At 32.5% G+C, this 22,187-nt stretch overlaps 1 protein-coding gene across 26 annotated transcripts in view; it reads left to right on the forward strand.

Annotated features, from left to right (window-relative positions):
* The window catches only part of LOC106880470 (uncharacterized), a 159,321-nt gene extending 140,450 nt beyond the window's left edge, over positions 1-18,871 (forward strand). For 14 of the 26 annotated variants that reach the window (XM_089350629.1, XM_089350640.1, XM_089350628.1 and 11 more), the window contains 6 exons: positions 11,213-11,352; positions 12,231-12,455; positions 12,991-14,008; positions 15,363-15,441; positions 15,964-16,121; positions 17,087-18,871. In XM_089350629.1, the coding sequence (XP_089206755.1) occupies positions 11,213-11,352; positions 12,231-12,455; positions 12,991-14,008; positions 15,363-15,441; positions 15,964-16,121; positions 17,087-17,394 (1,928 nt within the window). In that variant the 3' untranslated portion in view covers positions 17,395-18,871. Of the gene's footprint in view, positions 1-4,646; positions 4,749-11,212; positions 11,353-12,230; positions 12,456-12,990; positions 14,009-15,362; positions 15,442-15,963; positions 16,122-17,086 lie in introns of all 26 variants that reach the window. The other 12 variants (XM_052967005.2, XM_089350635.1, XM_052967004.2 and 9 more) reach the window with 1 other exon arrangement.
* Positions 18,872-22,187: the final 3,316 nt, after the last annotated feature.

The raw sequence follows: 22,187 nt of genomic DNA on the forward strand, positions 1-22,187 counted from the left end.
TAACATTTCAGTAAATCCATATTATTTTAATAATAATTAATTTCAGAGTAAATTTTTCTTTGTTTCTTTTTTCTTTCTTTCCATTTCATACCATTGCAAATGTCAATATACGTACAAGACAGTTTTTATTTTTTCTCTCATTTATTTATTATTTTTTCCAGGCTCACAGATTAGATCTTATACATGTGTGTGTGTGTGTGTGTGTGTACCTATGTACAGAATTAACTTTATAGAATCCTTTTTTTTTTCTTTTATTAAAATTGCTAATGAAGCAAAATGAGCTTTTTATGCCTTCTAAATTTATAGCTGTTGTGATCATTAATATGACTTTTATTTCCAGGCAATTAATTCACCATCTCTCATTCTAATAATGAAGTTGTATGTCTGTATGCATGTGTGTGTGTGACATAGAGAGAGTGAGAGAGGGAACTGGCTTGTTGGAATTATGTTATCTGTAAATTACTTCAATTAAAAAGAATAATGATTTATAATCTGACCTAGAGTAACGAGATCCCAAAACATCCCTGTCAACAATGACATGATGAGAAAAGCAAGTTAACAGAAATGCTATTAAAAGATAAAACACTAATAAATGAGATAAACACTGTTTTTTATTGTTATGCAATTTATTTCAGAATTCATCTCTACAAATGTTATTAATGTAGCTAAAAGCTAGTCTCAGTTATCCATCATATGCCGCCTTCCCTACTTATAATAATAATAATAATGAAATTATTGTGTATAGTGCTCAGGTGCACTACAACTCATCAAAGATGCACGTACAGTACATAGAATTATGTACAAAAGTCAGGAAAGTGAACAGTGTATAAGTCATGATATACATGTGTGCATGCGTATGGAGGGTGGAGATATCAAGTGTAGTGTCGGTGAATTTCAGGAAGCATGGAGGTTTTAAAGGATGCGATGTCTCGGCAACCAACAACTGATGCATAGTTTGTTCTATGCCTCAGCAGCTCTGAGTGTGAAAAAATGTTTCTGAAAGTTATGGGAGTTGTGCTGTTTTCTGACTTTGTAGACATGCCCACGTGTGTTAGACTTATGGAGCTCAAAAAGGTGTTCAAGGTATTTGTTGTTGGTGTGATGGTTAATAATTTTGTAGGTGTTTACTAAGTCAGTTGCCAGATGTCGGAGCTTCAATGTATCTATGCCCAGGGAAGCAAGACATTCAGTGTATGGTGGATGCCCGATCGAGGGTATTCGCTTGGTTTACACATCTCTGAACAGTTTTCAGAAGGTCAATGTCCTGAGCAAGATAGGGGTTCCAGACTGGTGATGCATATTTCGAATGTGGCCACACCATAGCCATATACAAGTTTAAATAGATAGCTGGAGAGTGGCTGACAAAGGTCTTGCTGAGTGACGCCAAGACACCCTCGACTTTGACAGTTTTAGAGATGTGCTTTGTCCAGTGCAAATCGCTGCTGACAGTAACGCCCAGGTCACGTTCACAAGAAGACTTCTTGATATTAGTGTTGTGGAGAGAGTATGTGGATGCTGGGTTTTTCCTCCCAAAATGCATGGTGGTACGCTTATCCACAGTCAGCTTGAGTTGCCAGTCCGTGATCCACTGTTGCATTGTGTCCAGGTCCGATTGCAAGAAGGATCTACTGTGTTCAGGATCTGTCTTTTTCATCTCAAGATACAGATTGATGTCATCTGCATATTTCAGCACCATGGCATTTTTTAAGTTGGCATCTATGTCATTGTCATATTTTATCCTTTTCTTTTTCTACTATTAGAGACCTTCTTTTACATTTTCTTTCCCAGCAGCCTTATTCTAGTATCTAGAGAATAAATACATATACAACCCCTTTTATGATATATATATGCTAAGCAATATTATCAATGTGAATGAAATGGTTGCCAAGATTTTCAATGTAAAATTATATAATTGTGTAATTTCATTTGGGAATTATTTTATACACATATATAACCCATTTTATAATATTTAATAAAGAATTTTATGAATGAAATAAAATTATATTGATCATTATAAGCTCCTGTTTGAGATAGAAAAAGAAATTAGTCCACTGACAAAATTTAAACCATCAATTATTTGGCAGGTGCTCTGTGATGTAATCACTAACATGGTAGCCCAGCAAACAATAGAGATACTTTTATTCCTGTCAGTAGTCTTGTTATTCTTTCTGTTTCAAATTAATAAAATATATATTTTTTATGAATAAATATCATTAGTAGTAAGAAAAATAATTTCTTATTTGAAGAATTTAAAAACAATATTTTAGAAAGGATTTTTGTTTGTTTGTTTGTTTTTTTTTTGCTTTTTTTTTTTTACTGACCCTGCTAGATTGGTGAGATCAATAATGATTAAGTTGAAGCATTTAGGAAAACATTAGACAAGAAAAGAATTTCAGAGAGATGTTCTGGCAAAAAAAAAAGATTGCGCAGGTGTGGCTGTGTGGTAAGAAGCTTGCTTCCCAACCACGTGATTCCAGGTTCAGTCCCACTGTGTGACTTCTTGGGCAAGTGTCTTCTGCTATAGCCTCAGGCCAACCAAAGCCTTATGAGTGGATTTGGTAGATGGAAACTGAAAGAAGCCCGTCATATATATGTTTGTGTGTTTGTGTTTGTCCTCCCCACCATCACTTGACAACTGATGTTGGTGTGTTTATGTCCCCATAACTTAGCAGTTTGGCAAAAGAGACCAATAGAATAAGTACTAGGCTTACAAAGAATAAGTCCTGGGGTTGATTTGTTCAACTAAAGGTAGTACTCCAGAATGGCCACAGTCAAATGACTGAAACAAGTAAAAGAGTTTTTATCATGGGGTTGGTTGACTGAAAGATACAATTGGAATAACTATGGAAGGAGAGTTGGACTATGGTCAAGATGGTGTGCTGATTGCTAAATCAGTGGAACAGATGGAGGTAAGGGTTTTGTAAGCTAGTTGTTGTGTAATGGTAAGTCTTTATTAGTCAGTGAGATGGTTAATTTGGGTATATTTGTGTGTAGAAGATCAATACTATGCCAGACATTTGAGCAGTTCTCTACTGTTGGTCTTAATTTATAAAATGAGTTGTAACTGGATTAGGGCTGAAGTATTTTGTGACTCTGAAGTAGAAGATTAGTCTTTGTGGTGGTCTTTTTCAATGTTATGCATGTGAAGTCACTATGAGACATCAGAGATTGTGGATTCTGGCATTTGTAGCTTCAATGTAATTTAGCTGTCATTTATGCATAGATAAATATGGGACAAGTTTTTTTTTTTTTTTTTTTTTTTTTTTTTTTTTTAGATATTTGCATAGCTCACATGCCTGGTGAAAATTAGGTTGTCATCTCCATTATATATATATATATATATATATATATATATGATATATCATCATCTTCCTATGTCCATCTTCTATGCTGGTTGAACAGTTTAATAGGATCTGACAAGTCAGATGACTCCAATGACTGCTTTGGCATGGTTTCTATGGCAGGATGCCTTTCCTAATACCAACAATAGACACATGTACACATGATAGGATTTTTATTACTATTATTTTTCTAAATTCGCTGTTTGTTTTTTGGCAGGGGGATTGCGGCCCATTTTTTTTTTTTTTTTTAAGTTTTCTGTGTTTTTTCACAAAATATCTCAATATTTTCATGCAGCCATCATATAAACATTTTGCAAATATAAGTACCTTCTGAAGCCCTAAGGTTCTCTACTAAAGGGCCTGTGCTAAGCTCAGGTTTTGTGAGATGAAGCAAGTGAGAGATATTTTCGCAACCACAAAAATGGGCTGCAAATCAGTTTTCTCACAACTATGATATCTGCTAGATTGTAGAATACAACAAGTATTCTGCCCCAGAAATGTTAATAAAATATAATAGAAAACTGCAGCAAGCACAAATGTACAGATGATGATGATGATTGCCTCATCTTGTCAGATGATAGCTGTCTCACATTCATATGATAGTGAGACATCTGTACATCAATTGGATTTGAGTGATAAAAGCTTGTACAACACTTTTACCACTCTCTCGGTCACCATAGTAGGTCCCAGTGACAAGTATTGCAAAATGACTGGTACTATTTTGACTGCAAGTTTTATGTAAGAGTATCTTTCTCCTAGAAGAACTGCTTTCCCTGTAGCTTTGTCAAAAATAATGGGAGCCTCCTCTAACCCTCGGAAATCTATTTAACTCAGAGATGGGACCTGGACAGACACTACCATTCCAGATCAGAAGGGGCCTGAGAGAAATTGTAATTAAGGGGTGACTCCATGCTCCCCACAACTCCAGAACTCCTAAACTGGAGTCTCACCTCCAGACGCAATTTAATACCCTACCCACAATATACATAATTTTTTTTTCCTTTTTCTTAAAAATTACATTTCAAATTCGTTATATATAATTTTATTTTATATTCTGTTCCCAAAGCAATTATTTTCTTTTGCTTTACATTATCATAGTCATAAAAATTTCACTTTTATTTCATTCAATTTTTCTTTAATAAACTGTAATATTTTGTTTGGTTTTATATTTCACTTTTATGATTTTATTTAAATAGCTATAACATCTTTTATTTTATCTCAGTTATTAAATGTTTTCTATCTAAAATTAGGTTTAGTTTTTCTCTCTTTTGATTAGTGAAGTTGGTTATCTTATTCCGTTATCAGGTGTGTCATCACCAGTGCAACAAAATAAGCCCCAGTACTTTTTGGTGGTGTCTGGTTATGAATCCATTCCAGCAGGAAGCATGATAATAAATCCTCGGACAGGTACACAGCAGCTGCTTAAACAATATTCCTGCCGTTACTTCCTTACATTGCTGTGTGTGTGTGCATGACAGTTTCATTCCAATATTACAATTTGTTAAAATAATTCTGCTCTTAATTAGTTTCCTCTGATTCTTACCACTTAATGTACTACTAAACCAAGTTTAATGCATGGTTTTTGGCTTTATTTTTCTTAAACTTTTGAAATCAATTGTATAACAAATCACTGAGGGAGTTTGAAGTTTTAATAGACTTTCATGAAACCTTTTGTTTTCTTTTTCTCTCTCTCATCTCTTTTATCTTCATTCCTGATTCTCTGACAGTTAAATTCTGTTCTCCTGTATTATTTCTCATTGAAATTTGGTTTATGGCTGTGACTGCCATAGTGTTACTAATAGTTATATGAAGGGTTTACTGACATGTTTTTTTATTTTTTTATAATGTAAGGAATTGCATGAAATTCAAGTCCAAAGACTAACAGAATTATTCATGAATGATATGCCCTGTTATTTTAAGAACCCTATTGTAAAACAGTTATCATAGTTTGTTTTAATGATTAAAAGAAACTGCTCTTGTTGCTAATGCATAAAATCAAATGAATTTAAGATTTATTGATAAATATTGTCTTTGTGTATCTATTGCTGTGAAATATAAACAGTGGAAACATGGAAAGACTGGATAGGAAGGAAATAAATAAGACCAATTGAATATATGACATTCTTTTTAAAAAAATGCAAAGAAATAGTAAATTACTTTGCCTTCCTTTCAATTTATCAGAGACCTTTGAAAATAATTAATGTTCAGACATAAGAATAGTGTTTAAAGATTAGATATCTTTGTGTTGTTTTTAAAGATGAAATTATTTAGGAAACTTTCTCTTAACATGTGTTGCTGTTATGGGTTCAACAGTTTGCATTAGAACATGTTTGTAAAGCTAATATTTGGATATGTGTATAAAAATGTTAAATGTCATAAAATGTGATTTTGATAGGATTTGATGCAATAACATTTAAATTTGTAATCAGATGATTTCTCCTTTCAGTTTGCTTATTGAGTGTTTAAAATATGATTCCTTTTCTTCTCAATTATCATTTTAGCAATATAGTTTCTCACACAAATACAACAGGTTTCAGTAATTTTATTAAGATTATCTTGGAACTCATTTCCCTTACACTTAATTTTACCATTAAATATCGATTAATATTATTTCATATATTCCATAATGCTTATTCATTAATGACTTTATATAATCACTTTGTTTTCTTAATTTCATTATGGGGTGCATTTTAGAGTAGATTATATATTAGATTGAGATTGTTTTTTTTTTCTTTGTTTTATATTGTTTTTTTTTTTTGTCTTTTTCTTGAATTTTCTGAAAATAAATATTATGAACTATTTTCTAAAAGCATGCATTTTTTAAAGATCATATTATAGGATTTTCTGTAAAGATTCAGATCCACCATATAATGAGTAGAAATTCATGTAGCATATACAATATTTTGATGATTGTAATAATTAGCATTGTTTGTAGATTGAATAATTAGCATTGTTTGTAGATTGAATAAACTCTAATACTGAACTTGGATGAGAAGCCAACATCTTGAAAAATAGGGAAAATAATAAATTGCTTTAATTCTCTTTAAATTTATCAGAGAACTTTAAAAATAATCACCATTTGATGCAGGAATAATGTTTAGAGATTAAATAAATTTGTTTTTCATTGTTTTTGAAAATGAAATGATTTGTCAAACTTCATCTTAATGGCTGCTGCCATGGGTTTAGTAGATTTCATAAGAACATCTTTCTATGCATTCTTAATCTCTTGTGTCATCTCATCTGTCAGGAGGGTACATCCTTTACAGGTTTTGATCTAATCATGTCCAACAAAGTCCTGACAATAATGGAAGTCATTATTGTGATTACAGCAAAGCATAAATTTACATACAGCAACATTTTAAATATCTTAACATTTAAACAAATGATAGAGCTTGAATGCTACCACATTTAAATGTTGTTGGTTGTTCAAACTAGAAATAGCTGCCAAATACCTCTCAAATCATATTAAAAGGAAAAAGAGAAACACATTGAATAATGAAGCTCTAATTATACTCTGTCCTAAAAAAATCCAAATAGATGGTCACAACTGAAATTTGTTTGACTGTAGGTCTATCATTTTCATTTTAATTATCTAAATTACCAAAGGCAATGGATGTTTTCTTCTTTTTTTCTTATATGTTTTTTCATATAAGTTTTCTGTCTGGTAGGAGTCAAGTTAGAACGGTGCTATACTGATGACATCTGTAAGGCAAAAATACATCTTCATAGCTATCTCTGGCATGTTAATTCATGAGAATTCTCGAATTCATCTCCCCTTCTAATTCAAAATCAGTAGCAATTATCTCTAGGTGTTTGCTTACCATCTCCTGAAGTGAAGATAATTTCAGTAAATCAAGAATTTATTTTGTGTGCTATTTAGTATACTTTCCTCAATCTTCTCTTAGTGGTTAGTTATTTTTCTTATATCATCATCCTCATTTAATGTCCCTATCCCATGCTGTTGTGGGTTGGATAGTTTGACAGGATCTGATCAACCAGAGGGCAGTCTTGGGCTCCAATGTCTGCTTTGACAAGGTTTCTACAGCTGGATGCCCTTCCTAATACCAACCACTTAACTGTACCAGGCACTTCACAAATACACACATCACAGCACCACAATAACAATTGACTTTTGAACCTCATCAAGAAAGAAAAAGTAAATTCTTTAAATATTTAAAAAAAAATTAATTGTCCATAGTGTTTCAAAACAAAAAAAGATACTGCATTTTATACGTTCTAAGAATAAACAAGAAGTTCTGTCACAAAAAGCTCTAAGTGCTATGTTTATTAAGATACTTGCTTTATTTGTTTTTCATTCATTATATCATGTTTAGTTCTCGAAGTAATGTTGAGATGAACTGCTGTAATTGTTGCTTTCTGACTTGTTTTCCTCTGAACTTAACTGACCTGTTGTGTTAATTAGGAAGTTGAAGTGGTAGAAATGAATGCCCTCTAACCATTGATCTAAATTATTGATTAACTTTATTTCATTCTGATTTATAAATGGAATTTGTTTTTAACAACCCACTTAATGTATCAATACAAATTGATGTAGGAAATGGTAAAATTATATAACGAGAAATTATTCTTTCCAGCTTAATTGTGATCAAAGTAAACCTGTTTTATTATTTTCAATGGAAAAAATATCAAAACTTAAGAAATTTTTAAGAAAAAAAGAAAAAAATCAAAAACTAATTTTCTGTAAATGACAAATCAATAAGCTGAAAATCACCTGATACATACTCAGTTAACTAATTAGTAATTCAGAAATTTGGTAATAATGAAAATTTAGAAGCTGTGTATGTGAGTCCCATTATATTTATTGTTTTCTTGAATGAGCCACATTTTTGATACCAGCTATAAGATATTCAAGGCTGTTGTATGACAATGTGAAAAGATAGCTGAGTGGTTGAAAAATTTGCTTCACAATCATGAGATCCCAATTTCTATTCCACTATGTGGTATCTTGAACAAAGTATCGTGACCCAAACCTTGTAAGTGAAATTGGGTTGACAAAAACTGTTTTAGAGTCCATTGGACAATCTGTATCAGTAATTCAAAAGGGCTGACCTGTCTCACAAACTCTACCTGAGAATTATATGGTTTCACTTGTTCAGAATACACAGCCATTTACTCACTGGTTCAATGAGTTGGTAGTTTATTTGATAGAACAAGTGAATACTCATCACCAAAGCTTTTTTTTCAACTGTGACAATAACAACACTAAAATGAAAAAAGTTTGATCAAATTCGAAAAAATGAATTTATATTAAATCTTAGACAATCTAAATTATTTTTATTAAATGAAAAACCATATTTTTGAAGATGTTAAGATAGAGAAATATATTGGTTTTGCTTCAAGGTCTTCTTGGTAGCTGCATTCTTGGAGCAATAAAAAGATCTTTTACAGTGATATGCAAAAAGAATCGTCAATACTCTTGAAATTATGGTGATACTGTGTTCAAATATAATATTATTTAGAGAGTACAGTTCATCAAGGAGTAGATTGATGTAAAAGTAGTCAAAGAAAATCCACAAAATAGAAGGCACCTTTTAGAGACTTGCTTCATGAGGCTAGATTTATAGTGCTTAGTTAGTCTTCAATGCTCCACAGGTGGAAGAGATCTATTATAGGCATATAAAATAACAGTAGGAAAAACATACCTCAAAAGGAAAATTTACTGGAAGATTAATTGTCAACAAGAGGCATTTCATATAAGTTGTTTAAGAAGTGATGTAATTAGCTACCAAGACAGCAAATCTTTTCAAACAGCCTCAATAGAAACTGAAACCATTTACTAAGGTAGCTATTCAAGATGAAGACAGCCACTCAGTACAAATATAAACTTAATGAAGAGAACTTGGAAAAGCCCATCTACTATGCAGAAAAGGCACATGATAAAAAGTCAGCATTGATATGATTTGCTAATCAGCCTATAAAGCTGTAAAGTTAAAAAATGAATTTATTTCAGCCTTCCTCTGGTTTGCTGTAGAGTAATTCTTCTGTAACAATCTGCACACAGACTAACTGCATTTATTGATAACAAATTATATAATCAATGTATTGAATTTATTGTCTAATTTAAATGCTAAATTTTGTAAGGTCAAGTTAATTCAAAATTTGATGATCTGAGAATTTGATATCCTTTCTGACAAAAAGGTTGTTTCAAAAATATAGCAGAAATGCTTCACAAGGACGAAAATTTCCCAGAGATGGTGTCTCCCACTCAGATTATTATATCTTGACTCATGCAATGGAAGCTTTTAAAAGAAGATAAATGTGTATATTCTACTAGTTCTATTGTAGGTCAGAGATAGATCCCTTGGTTAGGAAACATGCTCATACAGCCTAAACTTATACAATTTGTATATAATTTGTATATAATGCATTTAAATTAAATATTTGATGAATTTTGTATGTGAATCTGATTTAAGATTTTGACCCATGCCAGCAAGGAAGGCAGACGTTAAGCAATGATGGTGATGATTTATCCTTATTTTAAAAGCTTTGCTACTATACAGACATGCAGAGCTAAATGTTGCAGATAGCTCTTCATTTATTTTACATCTGACAATGGAGTGTACAGGGAAAATAGTTTTGTTTATATATTTTGGTGTCATCAATGACACCAAACATTTAAGACAGGTAGCTCAAATATAAATTCTATGAATATTACTACATTTAAAGCTTTCAGTATATTTATCATTATATGATATCAGTTTCACTTGTTAAAAATAATATTCACTGCTGTTGTTCTATAATAGAGGCAGAATTAATTTCAGTGGAGGCAAAATAAATTTTACTAGTTATAATGTAATGATACATTGGCCATAGTGTTTGTATCTAGACAGAGGAATCAGGGGTAAATGGGTGTAGGTGATGTTCTGTATAAATTCTTGAAGATAGTAAACTGGGTATGAGTGCCAGAGAAATGCAGTTTGGGAGAAGAGGAATGTATATATTATGTTTATCAATTCATTTTGCAAGATTCCTGATGTGAAATCATGTGTTGAAACAGATATTGTTGTATTTTGAGATGGTCTTTTTTTTGCCAAATAAACACACACACTATTTTTTTTTCTTCATCCGTTTATTACTGTTATTTCATTATTATAATGTCTATCCATTGACCAGAAATCTTCCATCACACATCTGTGACCTCTTCAGTGACACTTTTCATTTCTGTGTGTATTCTTGCTCCACTTACTCCATTTAAATGTAGTAATATTCGTAGAGAATGGAGTAAGTAGGGCAAGAACACATACAGAAATGAAGAGTGTCGCTGAAGAGGTCAAAGATGTGTGATGAAAGATTTCCAGATAATGGACAGGCATTAAAATAATAAAATAACAGTAATAAACAAGCGAAGAAAAATATATATATATATAGTGCATGTGTTTATTTGGCAAAAAAAATAATAATAAATAAAATGACCATCCTGAAATACAACAATATAAGATTTATATATTGTATTTTATGCATAGTTCAATGAGATATGGGATAGGAGGAAAAGAAGTACATGCATCAAATGGGTTTATGTGAAGTCAGTCATCATTATCATCATCATCAGTATATCATTAAATTTAGAATAAGAGGAATTGTAGATCCAAGAAAGCAAAATATTTTATCCACCTAACATATGTTAACAGAAATAATTCTTTTCAGCTGTGTTTTTTTTTAAATAACATTGTTGGAGTTATAAATATTTAATATTTATATCTTGTTGCTTTGCTTGTTATATGTTATAATTTTTTGTTGATTTTTTTTTGTTTTTGTTTTTTTGGCTTATAAACTAATCTTTTTTAAATAAAATGTTTACATTCAATAATAAGTAATAATTTTTTTCTATGTCAACCACTTTTTTTTTCCAGGTCAGGTTTATCTGAATGCAGACGGGACTATCTACAGACACAATCCCAATCAAACTCTTCCTGCATCTGTTTCTTTCAGTCCTGCTGGACCTCCTATCTTTTCTCAACACCAATTTGTCATGGATGCTCGCCAATATCCTGTAAGGTTCTTCCCAATAGGTTTTTTTAGAATCTCACACACACACACACACACACACACACACACACACACACACACACATTCTCTCTCTCACACACACGCACACACATGCAGAAAATGTTTTAATAAACATAACTTAAACTCTGCAATTGTCATTAATATTCTTTTCCACATCTAATTATTTTTAAAATGTGTAAACTGGAATAATGGAATGAATTTATAAGAAAAATTAAGTTTTTATCCAATTACAAGTAATTTTTATTTGCCTGTCGTGGTACTTAAATGAGAATGAGATGTAAGGGGACAATGTTTTTGAGATTCCGGTTCGAACGACATGAGTGTTTTTGTTTCACTTTTGTCACGTAATACTTACATAGTGGAGGAGATATGATGTTGCTGTAGGCTGGAAGTATGCAAGAAGTTAAAATCTTTTTTGACTAAAATACAAGTAAGGCATGTGTAAAATTTGAATGAAATTGGTTGTGTAGTTCTGGACTTTTAGGGATTCACACAAACACACACACACACACAGACATACATTCTCAATTTTATATATATATATATATATATATATATATATAGATAGATAATATACCACAAAATCACGTATCACTGAAAAAATAGTAATGCCTTCTGCTGGAAAGAAACTCATTGTAGCCAGCTGAAGTCAGAAAATTCTAAATAGGTCACTAAATAAATACATTCTAATAAAATTTATGATGCATAATTATAAATCCTAATAAAACAGGATCATTTGTATGTGCATGATCTTAATATTCACATTACAGCAATAAATGTATACTATATATGTGTATGTATGTGTGTGTGTGTAAACAGAATATATCATATTTGTTGATAATTGTTTGAATATTTGAGCAGGATTCCAATGGAATGACTGAATTATCACAACAGTTAGGATCAGTAAGTTTGAGTCAGCAACAACAACAACAGCAACAGCAACAGCAGCAACAACAGCAACAGCAACAACAGACTGATAGTCTTAATGAACTACCTGGTGCATCGAGGCAAATTTTATATGGTAATTCCACAGCTACAAACCAAGTACAAACTAGTTGTACTCAACCTACTGCTGCATATCAACAGGTAAGGTCACAGTTAATACTGCTATTTTACACAGTTGGAATACACTGTTCTTTATGTTGTGGAGCAATGGTCTAACCAAGAATTTTTTTAAAATAAGAAGAAATCTGAGAACAAGATTGGTATAGCTCTGCTAGAATTGTTTATGTATTATAGCTGTATAGTTATGAAGTTTGCTATGCATTCATGGGGCTTTGGGGTTTAGCTTTAAATTGACCAATATTTTGTGGAAAGAATATGATAGACAGAAATTGTATAGAAATTTGTTATGCATATTTGTATGTGTGTGTGTCTTTTAATAATGTATATTGGTGAAAGATGCAAGCATCAATGAAATATAACAGTACTCTTCAAATGAAGTCCTTTGCCTCATTTTAATATTGATGTCTTAGTAGTCTTATTCCAAATAATACTTGTATATCATCAGGATTTGCTTCGAAGTGGTTTGTCTGCTATCTTAAGAAGACTTGTATCCTATAAAATTAAACACAGTTTCAAAACTTTACAACTAATATTATTCTGTTTTATTTATTTACAGGGCTACCCAACTACTCATGGTGTCAGCGGACAAGCTTTCCGCTACATGCTTCCAGTTCCTCTTCTATCATCTGGCCAACAACAAGGTCAGAATCCTACTGCTGTTGCTATAGATAGCCAATCAGCAGCTGGTCAACCTGGCTCTACTAATGTAGGGCAGTATCATCAACCCTTTATTACAGGGGTGCCAAGCTACCCTTACCAGTCAGTCACATCACCACCCAATACTGAAGCTTATCCAAACTCCAATTATGCCCCACAGCCAACTGTCGGCCAAGTTGATTCTGCAATACCAGGTTATACCACTTGCCCATCTAGTTATCCATCCTATGGACAAAATAACTACACCCCTCAAACTCCACAATATTATACAATGGCTGCATCTAGCCCACAAATAGGTTATAACTTCAATAGTACTGGAACATATCGACCTACCACACCTCCTAGTCAAGCTCCTGTATCCACTTCAAATGTACCTTTGAATGTTGGACCACCAATTAGTATTGGACAACCGACTGGAAATAGTCCTACAGCTAATGCTACACAACTTCAAAGCCAATATGTTCCATATAATTATCCTCACTATGCTCCAGCCCAACCACCTCGTGCACCTAATACTCAAATAATGCAGTTTTCCACAACCCAAGTTCATCCATCAGCTCCTCAATCATACCCGGTGATGCGGCCAAATATGCAAATAAATGTGCCATTGCCACCTACAGCTGCAGCAGCACCTCCACCTCCCACTAATCAGAGCTCTGCTACAGCCCTAGCAGCTCAACCAATGCATACTACTCCAATCTGCATCAAGAATTTCACCGATCTCAGCCGACTGCAGTCAAAGGTTGCCTCAGGTAGCACCAGTTGTGGAGGGGAAGCAAATAGTAACAGTGGGCCACCCTGTGGAAATATGGACTCTGCACTGTCTGAGCATACTCATGTTTGTAATAAGGAATTTGTTAATAATACAGCTAATGTTGCTGCACCTGGTACTGGAACCATGCTAAGATCAAATACTGGTGAGTTTGTGTTTTTCATACACACACACACACACACACACATATATATATATGTATATATATATAAATAAGCAATTTCATCCAAAATATTTTTAAAAAGATAGATTATTCTCTCTGTGATAATGACATAGACACAGGTATGTAAAAAAGGTGATATGATCTAGCAGTAGGGGTTAAAGCTGTAATAATTGAATGGTGGCTTGTGACAAGGTGTCTAGATTTTACTTTAGAATATAACTTGTTGCAAAAGTTGCATGTATATGTGTATGACATGATATACATAAAAAAAAAGATGTCCTTGCTTAATACGTTATATATAAATTACATATTTGCCTTTTACTTTCTATGAATAATTTCATCTGTAAATCAAGGTAAAGTTGTTTCAGTTAGTGACATTAGTGAACAACATTTTGAACACAATAAAACAGGCCATTTCTTTGATACAGTATTTCACTGCATCTAATATCTAACTTATTCTAAGCAGATGAATGAAATATAATCATAACTAGATTCAATATGTTTCTACTAAAATTTCATAGCTTACAGGCCACACTAATTAATCATTCATGTGTGAAGTTTAGACAAGACTTTGCTTTGTATATCTCAGACACTGAAAATTTTGACTACAAATGGTCTTGTAAAAAGAGATCTTGTGAACCCATACTCTTTGAGACATGAACATGAAAATAATTATAACCAGGAATTATAAATAGATTACAACCACTGTGCTCACCACTTAATTCAGTAGATATTGATTAGCCTCAATGTAAACATTTACAGAGAAGCGGGAATAGTTGATTGACCCAACCAAACCAGTGTATGTTACCATCACCAATCTTAGTAAGATGAAAGACACAGTTGATCCAGGAATTTGAACTAAGTTCACAAAAGATACTACTAAATATTATTGTAAGGCATTCAGTCCAAGTGTTAACTTGAAATTTGTTTGTATTAAAATTTTTGTGGTAAAGTTTTTGTTTTTTAAATCTGTATATATGGAAAGAAAAAAATTCTGTTGATGATAAAAAAACAAGATACCAAATCAGTTTAGCCTATAAGGGATATATAAACTGCCCACTAACAGGATAATAAACTAAGAAAGACATTTTATGTCAAGAGAAAAAGAAAAATAATATCTGAGTAAAAATTATAACAAAAAATTATAAAATTATAGCTTGAAACATTTTTCAAATAAAATTTTTTATTTTTTTCATTTCTGATTGTAAATCTCAAATTCTAACCTTTTATTGTGATCCAGAGCTCACCAAAAAACACACACATACACAAACACACCTATTCACTTTTTTTCACCCTGCAGACTTACTCATAAATTATGTTCTCTTGTAATTGACAGCGGATTCTTTGCGGTTCATTAGTCCATCAGGATTCCGCCCACAAGTTCAACCTTTACCATTGAATCATCAACGAACTCGGTATTGTTTTCCTTCTTCCACTTTGTTTGAACAATCAAGCTATTTCTTTCTTCCTTGTTAATTTAAAAATCAAATTAGATTTCTATAACAATTCAATTATTCATTTCTTCAATCTAGTTTTATAATTAAGGTCTTTTTTTTTTCATTTTGCAATATTTATGTAAAACATTCTGATAAAACATGTTATCTTTTTTACATTTATGTATTTGTTGTGCAAAATTCCTGATGTGGTCTTGTTCAAAAGATGTTTGACTAAGAACCACCATGAAATCTATAAAGATAATTATGATTAGGTTAATCCTTCTTAAAAAACAAACATTAAAGAAAGATAAATGTAGTTTAGCTAAAGAAAGTACGATACAAAGGATATGTAAATTTACCTGTTCAGTTCCTGTATGGACGAGATAACCAGAATATCATGTCATTTCCTAATATTCTTTTATGTTCTAGTATTTCTTCCAATTTTGTCTTTTTACTATTTACAGGCACTGCTATCATTGTTTTCTTGCTCTGTCATTTCAGTCCTCCAAACTGCCAGTATAACAGCAGCTTTGGAGTTGTTGGTAACACTAATAACTCTATTGGAAATAAAGTTAAAAACAAAAAATCACCACGTGGTATTAGCAAAGACTGTTGCACGGGGAACCAATCATCTACTGGTAATGACGCAGACTCAAGAGGTATGAAACGCATTTCTTTCAGCATCTAATTTATTTGAAAATTTACGTTCATTTCCATAGATAAATTGAATTAGAATATATTATTTATATTATAGAGAGATAATATGTAATTTCTTACATTTAATCATAAGGCTTTTGGAGGAAAAGAACGAGTTTGGTCTGTCAGATTAACTTACATATGTGACTGATACTTTATTGATCTTAGAAGAACAAAAAACAAAGTCATCTCTGGCAGAATTTTCACTTAGAACTTAGGTGGACAGAACTAAATACATTGAGGCATTCACTGTGACTTCCTACCTACTATTTCTGCCACTTCACAGCGTTTGATATGAAAAGCAAGTATAATAATCTGTTAATCAACTTTTGCAATCAAAAGCAGTTGTTTAGTTTGTAAGATGGTGGTTTAATGACCCAAATGTGACAATTTCAAATGTTGCCACTGGTATTATGTTGTATCCATAGACAGGCCATGCTACTCTACTTGATAAATTCATATCATTTATGGTGCACAGTTATGAAGTTATATAAATTTCGAAATTTTTTTTAAATAGACTGAATTTATTTTTCTTGATTTGACTCTGATTTTATTCCACTAGGATCAGTTTTATTTGTGTAATCCACTTGAATTTTCTAAATGAGCTTTTTTAATATCATACACATTAAAAATCATAACATTCTTCATAGTTTTTTAGTAAAATATTGAAGTGAATAAACAACCATCCTCCTACATTTCACATATAATATAGTGTAATCTTTTCAATGCAAACACCATAAAGGTATCAGCTAATCCTTACTTAGAAAAATATTTTTAATTCTTTTATTGTAATCCTGTAATCCTAGTTCATTACTATATATACAGTACATATTTAAAAAGTTTGTTAGAAATCAAATATTCCTTTTTCTTTTCTTTTTTTTTTAAATTCCTAATGAATGTATCATTTCTCTTACTGTTTCTTCTACAGGGAATGTTGCAGGAAGTAATGTTTTGGAAGTATATGATCTCTGTCCAAAGCTTCGTCAAGGAGAAGTTGAAAAACTATTAAAAGATTTGACCTGTCAGGGGGTCACCCTACATTATGTCCCACATGATAGCAGTCAGCTTTCTAACACCGACACAAGCAACCTGCAAGTTTCTGATTGTAAAACTATCCTGGCAATATTCCCTAGTGCACTGTGTGCAACTCATGTACTTCAGAGCATCCCAAGTGGAAGATATAAATTAAGGTCAACAGTGTCCAGAGACTCTATTGGTCAAAAATCTGAACGATAAGAAAGAATACCACGTTTATTTTTATAGGATATCTTAATATTTTATTTAAGGAGAGAGAAAATTTTGAATGTTTTTTTTTTTTTCCATAGTTCATGCACAGACTTACTGAAATCATTCACTCAAGACCAAATCAATTACACTCTGTCTAGAAAATCATTTCTACCCTTTATCCCTCTACACTATTTTATTAAAATCTTGTTTTCAACATTTTAGTTTATTTAAAATGCAGACAGAAGATAAGAGAGAGGAAAAAAATGTATTTTCACCAATTCCAGTAAATTGATTGTTGACACCTTATTTCTCAGTTGTGATATTGTCTGTGTACATACTTTCTGTACATATCAATTTCCTGAACCTCGTAGAAAGGATACTGCTTCCAGTGTCAGTGTCAATGGCTAAGATAGCTGCACTCGGCACTGCCAGCTACTGTTGGATACTGCTAATTCTCTATAACTTCTTACTATATTTCTCATTCAGTTCTCTTCTCTGGTCTTATTGTAAGTCTCTTTCTCTCTCTCTCTCTCTCTCCCATTCTTTCTCTATATCTCTCTCTCTTTCCCACTACTATTATAAACTTTTCATTGATAAGAAAATATTGTTAGAAGCATCTCTTTAATCCATCCATTTATTTGTTATTGTTTTTGTTGTTGTTGTTGTTTTATGTATTTCATTCTCCTTTATTTTAGATCGTCTTTTCTAATGGCCTCCCATCTACCTCCCCTATTCCGACCCAATCATCTATCAATTCTTGAGTCATTTTCTGCTGGCAGTACAAGGCATATAGATTGTTAAATTGGTTTCAGTGATTTGAGAAGCAAAGAAACATTGCAAGATATAGGGATATGGGGGATGAAATGAGATAGAAATATACCTTTTGTTCCTAGTTGTTAAAATTTAGAGTCTAATATGTTGAAACACTGAAATTCACTCACCTGATCTTTCTGTTTATCTCTTTCCAATATGTGGTGTACTATTTATACATTCATAAGTATGCCTATGTACACACTCTATCAACTGCACACAATGATACACACATTGTTTAACCACCCACTACCCACCCACTATTAAGTTTGAATCTCATTGAGTGTGTGTGTTTGTGTGTGAATATGTGTATTGTATGTGCAAAAAAAAAAAAAGATGTACAACTAGTTGGTAAAACTCAAACTAACTGCTGGGAACTAACCAACATAACCACTAGTAATGCTCTGCTCTGCTGGTCAACAAACTAGTCATATATAAAATGACTACTCTATCCCATTCCCTAATTTCAAATCACAGTTGTTAAGAGAGAGACTTTTTACTGACTTTCTGCAGATGTTGTTTTCCAATCCCCATCCTTAGCACTCACAATCCTCCCTAATTACCCATGAGTCTCTCTATTTAGGTTTAGAAGGCAGAAGAACCCTCCTCCCAAAAGCCTTACACACATTCATTGTGTTGAAATGTTGTCATTAAAATCTGTAAAATAATCTCAAAACTGATTTGCTGTTTTTTTTTCCACTGTAATCATTTAAATTTATACAAAATGTGGCTCAGGTCTCATTCATAGGTTTGTTGTCCATTTTTCTAACTCACTCTTTACAAGGTTACAATATTTAATATTTGTTTGTATTACAAAACATTAGGCTTTAATTTATTAAATAACATTTATGTGTACATGCATGTGTGTGCTTGTGTGCATGCATGTGCACGTGTGTGTGCATGTGGTTTAACTGTAAAGTTACATAAATGGCTCAGTGGCTGATGGTTTTACGCATTGCACCTAATTTTAGAAGTGAAATGTTAAAAATACTTCGCCTTTTAGTCGCTTACGTAACCAAATAAAAAAAGATAAATACTCTGATGTATTGAGTTCTGTTTCTGCTTTGTGTGTGTGTGTGTAGATGTCTATATATATATATATATATATATATATATACATACATACATATAGGTATATTTTTATGTGTATATATTTATATTTGTATGTGTGTGTTTATATGTATATGATTGCTCTTGTTAATTAAGTAGCCTTATGAGAACCTCAATAACAAAACAAAATATTTAGATGTTTTCAAGTTGCTGAAGATAAACAGACTTTACTCTAGAAAATACAATTATTTTTATTGTATGAATAAGAGGTCGGGGATCTTTTATATTTATCACATTAAATTAAGTGTAATCTAATAAGATCTCATTTAATTAGATATAAGGGACAGGCATGGTTGTGTGATTAAGAAGTTTGCTTTCAAACTATATGGTTTCAGGTTCAGGCCCACTGCTCAGCGCCATGGGCGAGTGTCTTCTATTATAGTCCCAGGCTGACCAGTGCATTGTGTGTGAATTTGGTAGAAAAAAATCTATGTGGAAGCTTGTTATGTGTGTATATGTGTGATCATATACATACATACATACATACATAAATATATGTATATATATATATGTATATGTGGAGAATGGAGCAACAAATACAAGAAAAAGCAATACTCTTGGACTAGTTAGCCGCTGTTTTATTACGTGGAGGTTATGTAATGAGTCATTGTGGAGGTTGAGGTTATGTAGTGAGTCGTTGTGTTATGTTATGCGATAGTCATTTACGTACGTTTCAATCAAGCCAGTGGTTTGGCAGATCTCATCAGAATGTTGAGGAGTATGTTCAGAGTTTGTGGTGTGCGAAATGTAGGAGAAGTGATTAGTGGGTGTATTAATGTATGTGGTGGTGTAATAGTAGCGATAGGTAAAGAAAACCTTACGTTTTAGTTGGAGTTGTGTTGGTCTTCCTGTAAGGGGATGTAGGATGGGTGCTATTTAAGCTCATTGTTCCAGTTTTAGTCAAATGCATCTCCACGTGATTTTATGATTGAGGGATGCGTCATATATTTATAGCACCGGCTGTGTTAGTACAGGGAAGCAACCCTAAATTTAGGTGAAAAGGGGGCTAACTTTGGTCTTATTCGTAACTACTTATAATTAATAATACCTAGAAGGAAAGTTATTTTATGCAAATTTAGTTTTGCTTAGGAGGTGTGATGTATTATATATTTAATTATACTTAGAGAATGAGTATTTAGTAGCGTGAAGACAGATTAGACTAGCTTTATGAGTGAAATTGGTAGATGACAACTGAAAGAAACCTGTTATATATATATACAAATCCTTTGGTAACTCTATGATCAGAATTTAACTTTTCGTTTTAATATATGTCTGTGTGTTTTGTGTTTGTATTTGTCACTCGCCACCACATGACAACCGTTGTTCGTTTGTTTACTTCCCTGTAACTTAGTAGTTCAGCAAAAGTGAGTGATAGAATACTACCAAGTTTTTAAAAAATATAAGCACTGGGATCATTTCATTCAGCTAAAAATTCTTCAAAGCAGTGCCCCAGTCTAATGACTGAAACAAGTAAAAGATAAAAGATATGCATTTTTACACTGGATCTCAAAGCAGACAAAGCTTTAATTGATAGAATGTAGAATATTAAATTAAAAAATCCTTTGGATGGAACAAAACTTAGAGGCTGCTCACTGAACTTCAACCCATCATCATCATTTAACATCACATCTTCAAATTCAAAGTGTTGCTTTGATATAATGGCTAGCATGTCTGTCATGATTACAGAAGATATAGGTTTGTGTCCCACATGTAGGCTTTGACCTTATATCCATTCAAGAGTTTTTTTTAAACCCAATATTCTTTATGATAGTATTTATAACTTCATCTACTTTGAGTTTCACTTTAAAAAGATATAATTTACTCTGATTCTCTTGAAGATTTTAAATTCTTATAATGAAAATGTGTGTGTGTGTGTGCATCTCTGTATTTGCTTCCACCACCACTTGACAACTGGTGTTTATTTCTTTACATCCCTGTAACTTGACAATTCAAGGAAAACTGACCAGAATAAATACCAGACAAATTAATTACTGGGGTTGATTTGTTTGACTAAACCTTAATATTTAGCGCTCCAGTATGGCCTCAGTTTACTAACTGAAACAGGTAAATGAATAAAAGAAAGAAAACACATTAAAGAAAATTTGATTAACAATATAGAAAAATAAGATGAAAATGTAAATTAAACTGATCTTTTTAATGACTTGATGAATACAGTAATATGTAATCAACAAAATGTATTTTTTAATGAAAAATCCAGACTTACTTCACGGAGCTGCACTTAAGGATCTCAAAGATTGCCAGTTTTCCATCCTTAGAGATATTATTATCATCATCATTTAACATCCATGTTCTATGCTAGCATGGGTTGGATTGTTTGACAGGTTCAAGGACTGCATCACAATCCAATGTCTGCTTTTGCACCATTAGTGAGGTTGCCAATCAACTTGCAAGATTAAGATCCCCTTCAATTCAGAAGATGACTTTATGCTGGGAGATGAGGGGATTAAAGTATGAAAGAAAGGGCCAGAAGAGAACAGGTTTCTTGCTGTAGAGGGTCTACAAGGCTACTCACATTATAGAAGAGAATGTGAGAGTGACCAGGGTGAAATTCGAAAGAGATACAAATAGTGGTGACAAGTGTCAGGGTGGGCCTTCGGGTACAAGGTGAGTTGAGCCAAGTGAACAGGGAATGTAGGTGGGTAGAGGTTGCATGAGTGAGAGATGAGGAGTGAATATAATGAAGAAAAATGTTGAAGGATGATATGTATAAGAGAGTAGGTGAAAACTGTGGAAATTGGATAAGCAATGGGGTGAGTAATAGATAACTGGTGGTGAAGAACAACAGGATAGTAATATTGACAGTAGACAGGAGGTGGATGTGAGAAAGAGATGACAGGTGGTTGGGCAGGCTCTGCTAGAGT

This window comes from Octopus bimaculoides, chromosome 4 (genome assembly GCF_046866305.1).
Source record: "Octopus bimaculoides isolate indiv1 chromosome 4, ASM4686630v1, whole genome shotgun sequence".
NCBI lineage: Eukaryota > Metazoa > Mollusca > Cephalopoda > Octopoda > Octopodidae > Octopus > Octopus bimaculoides.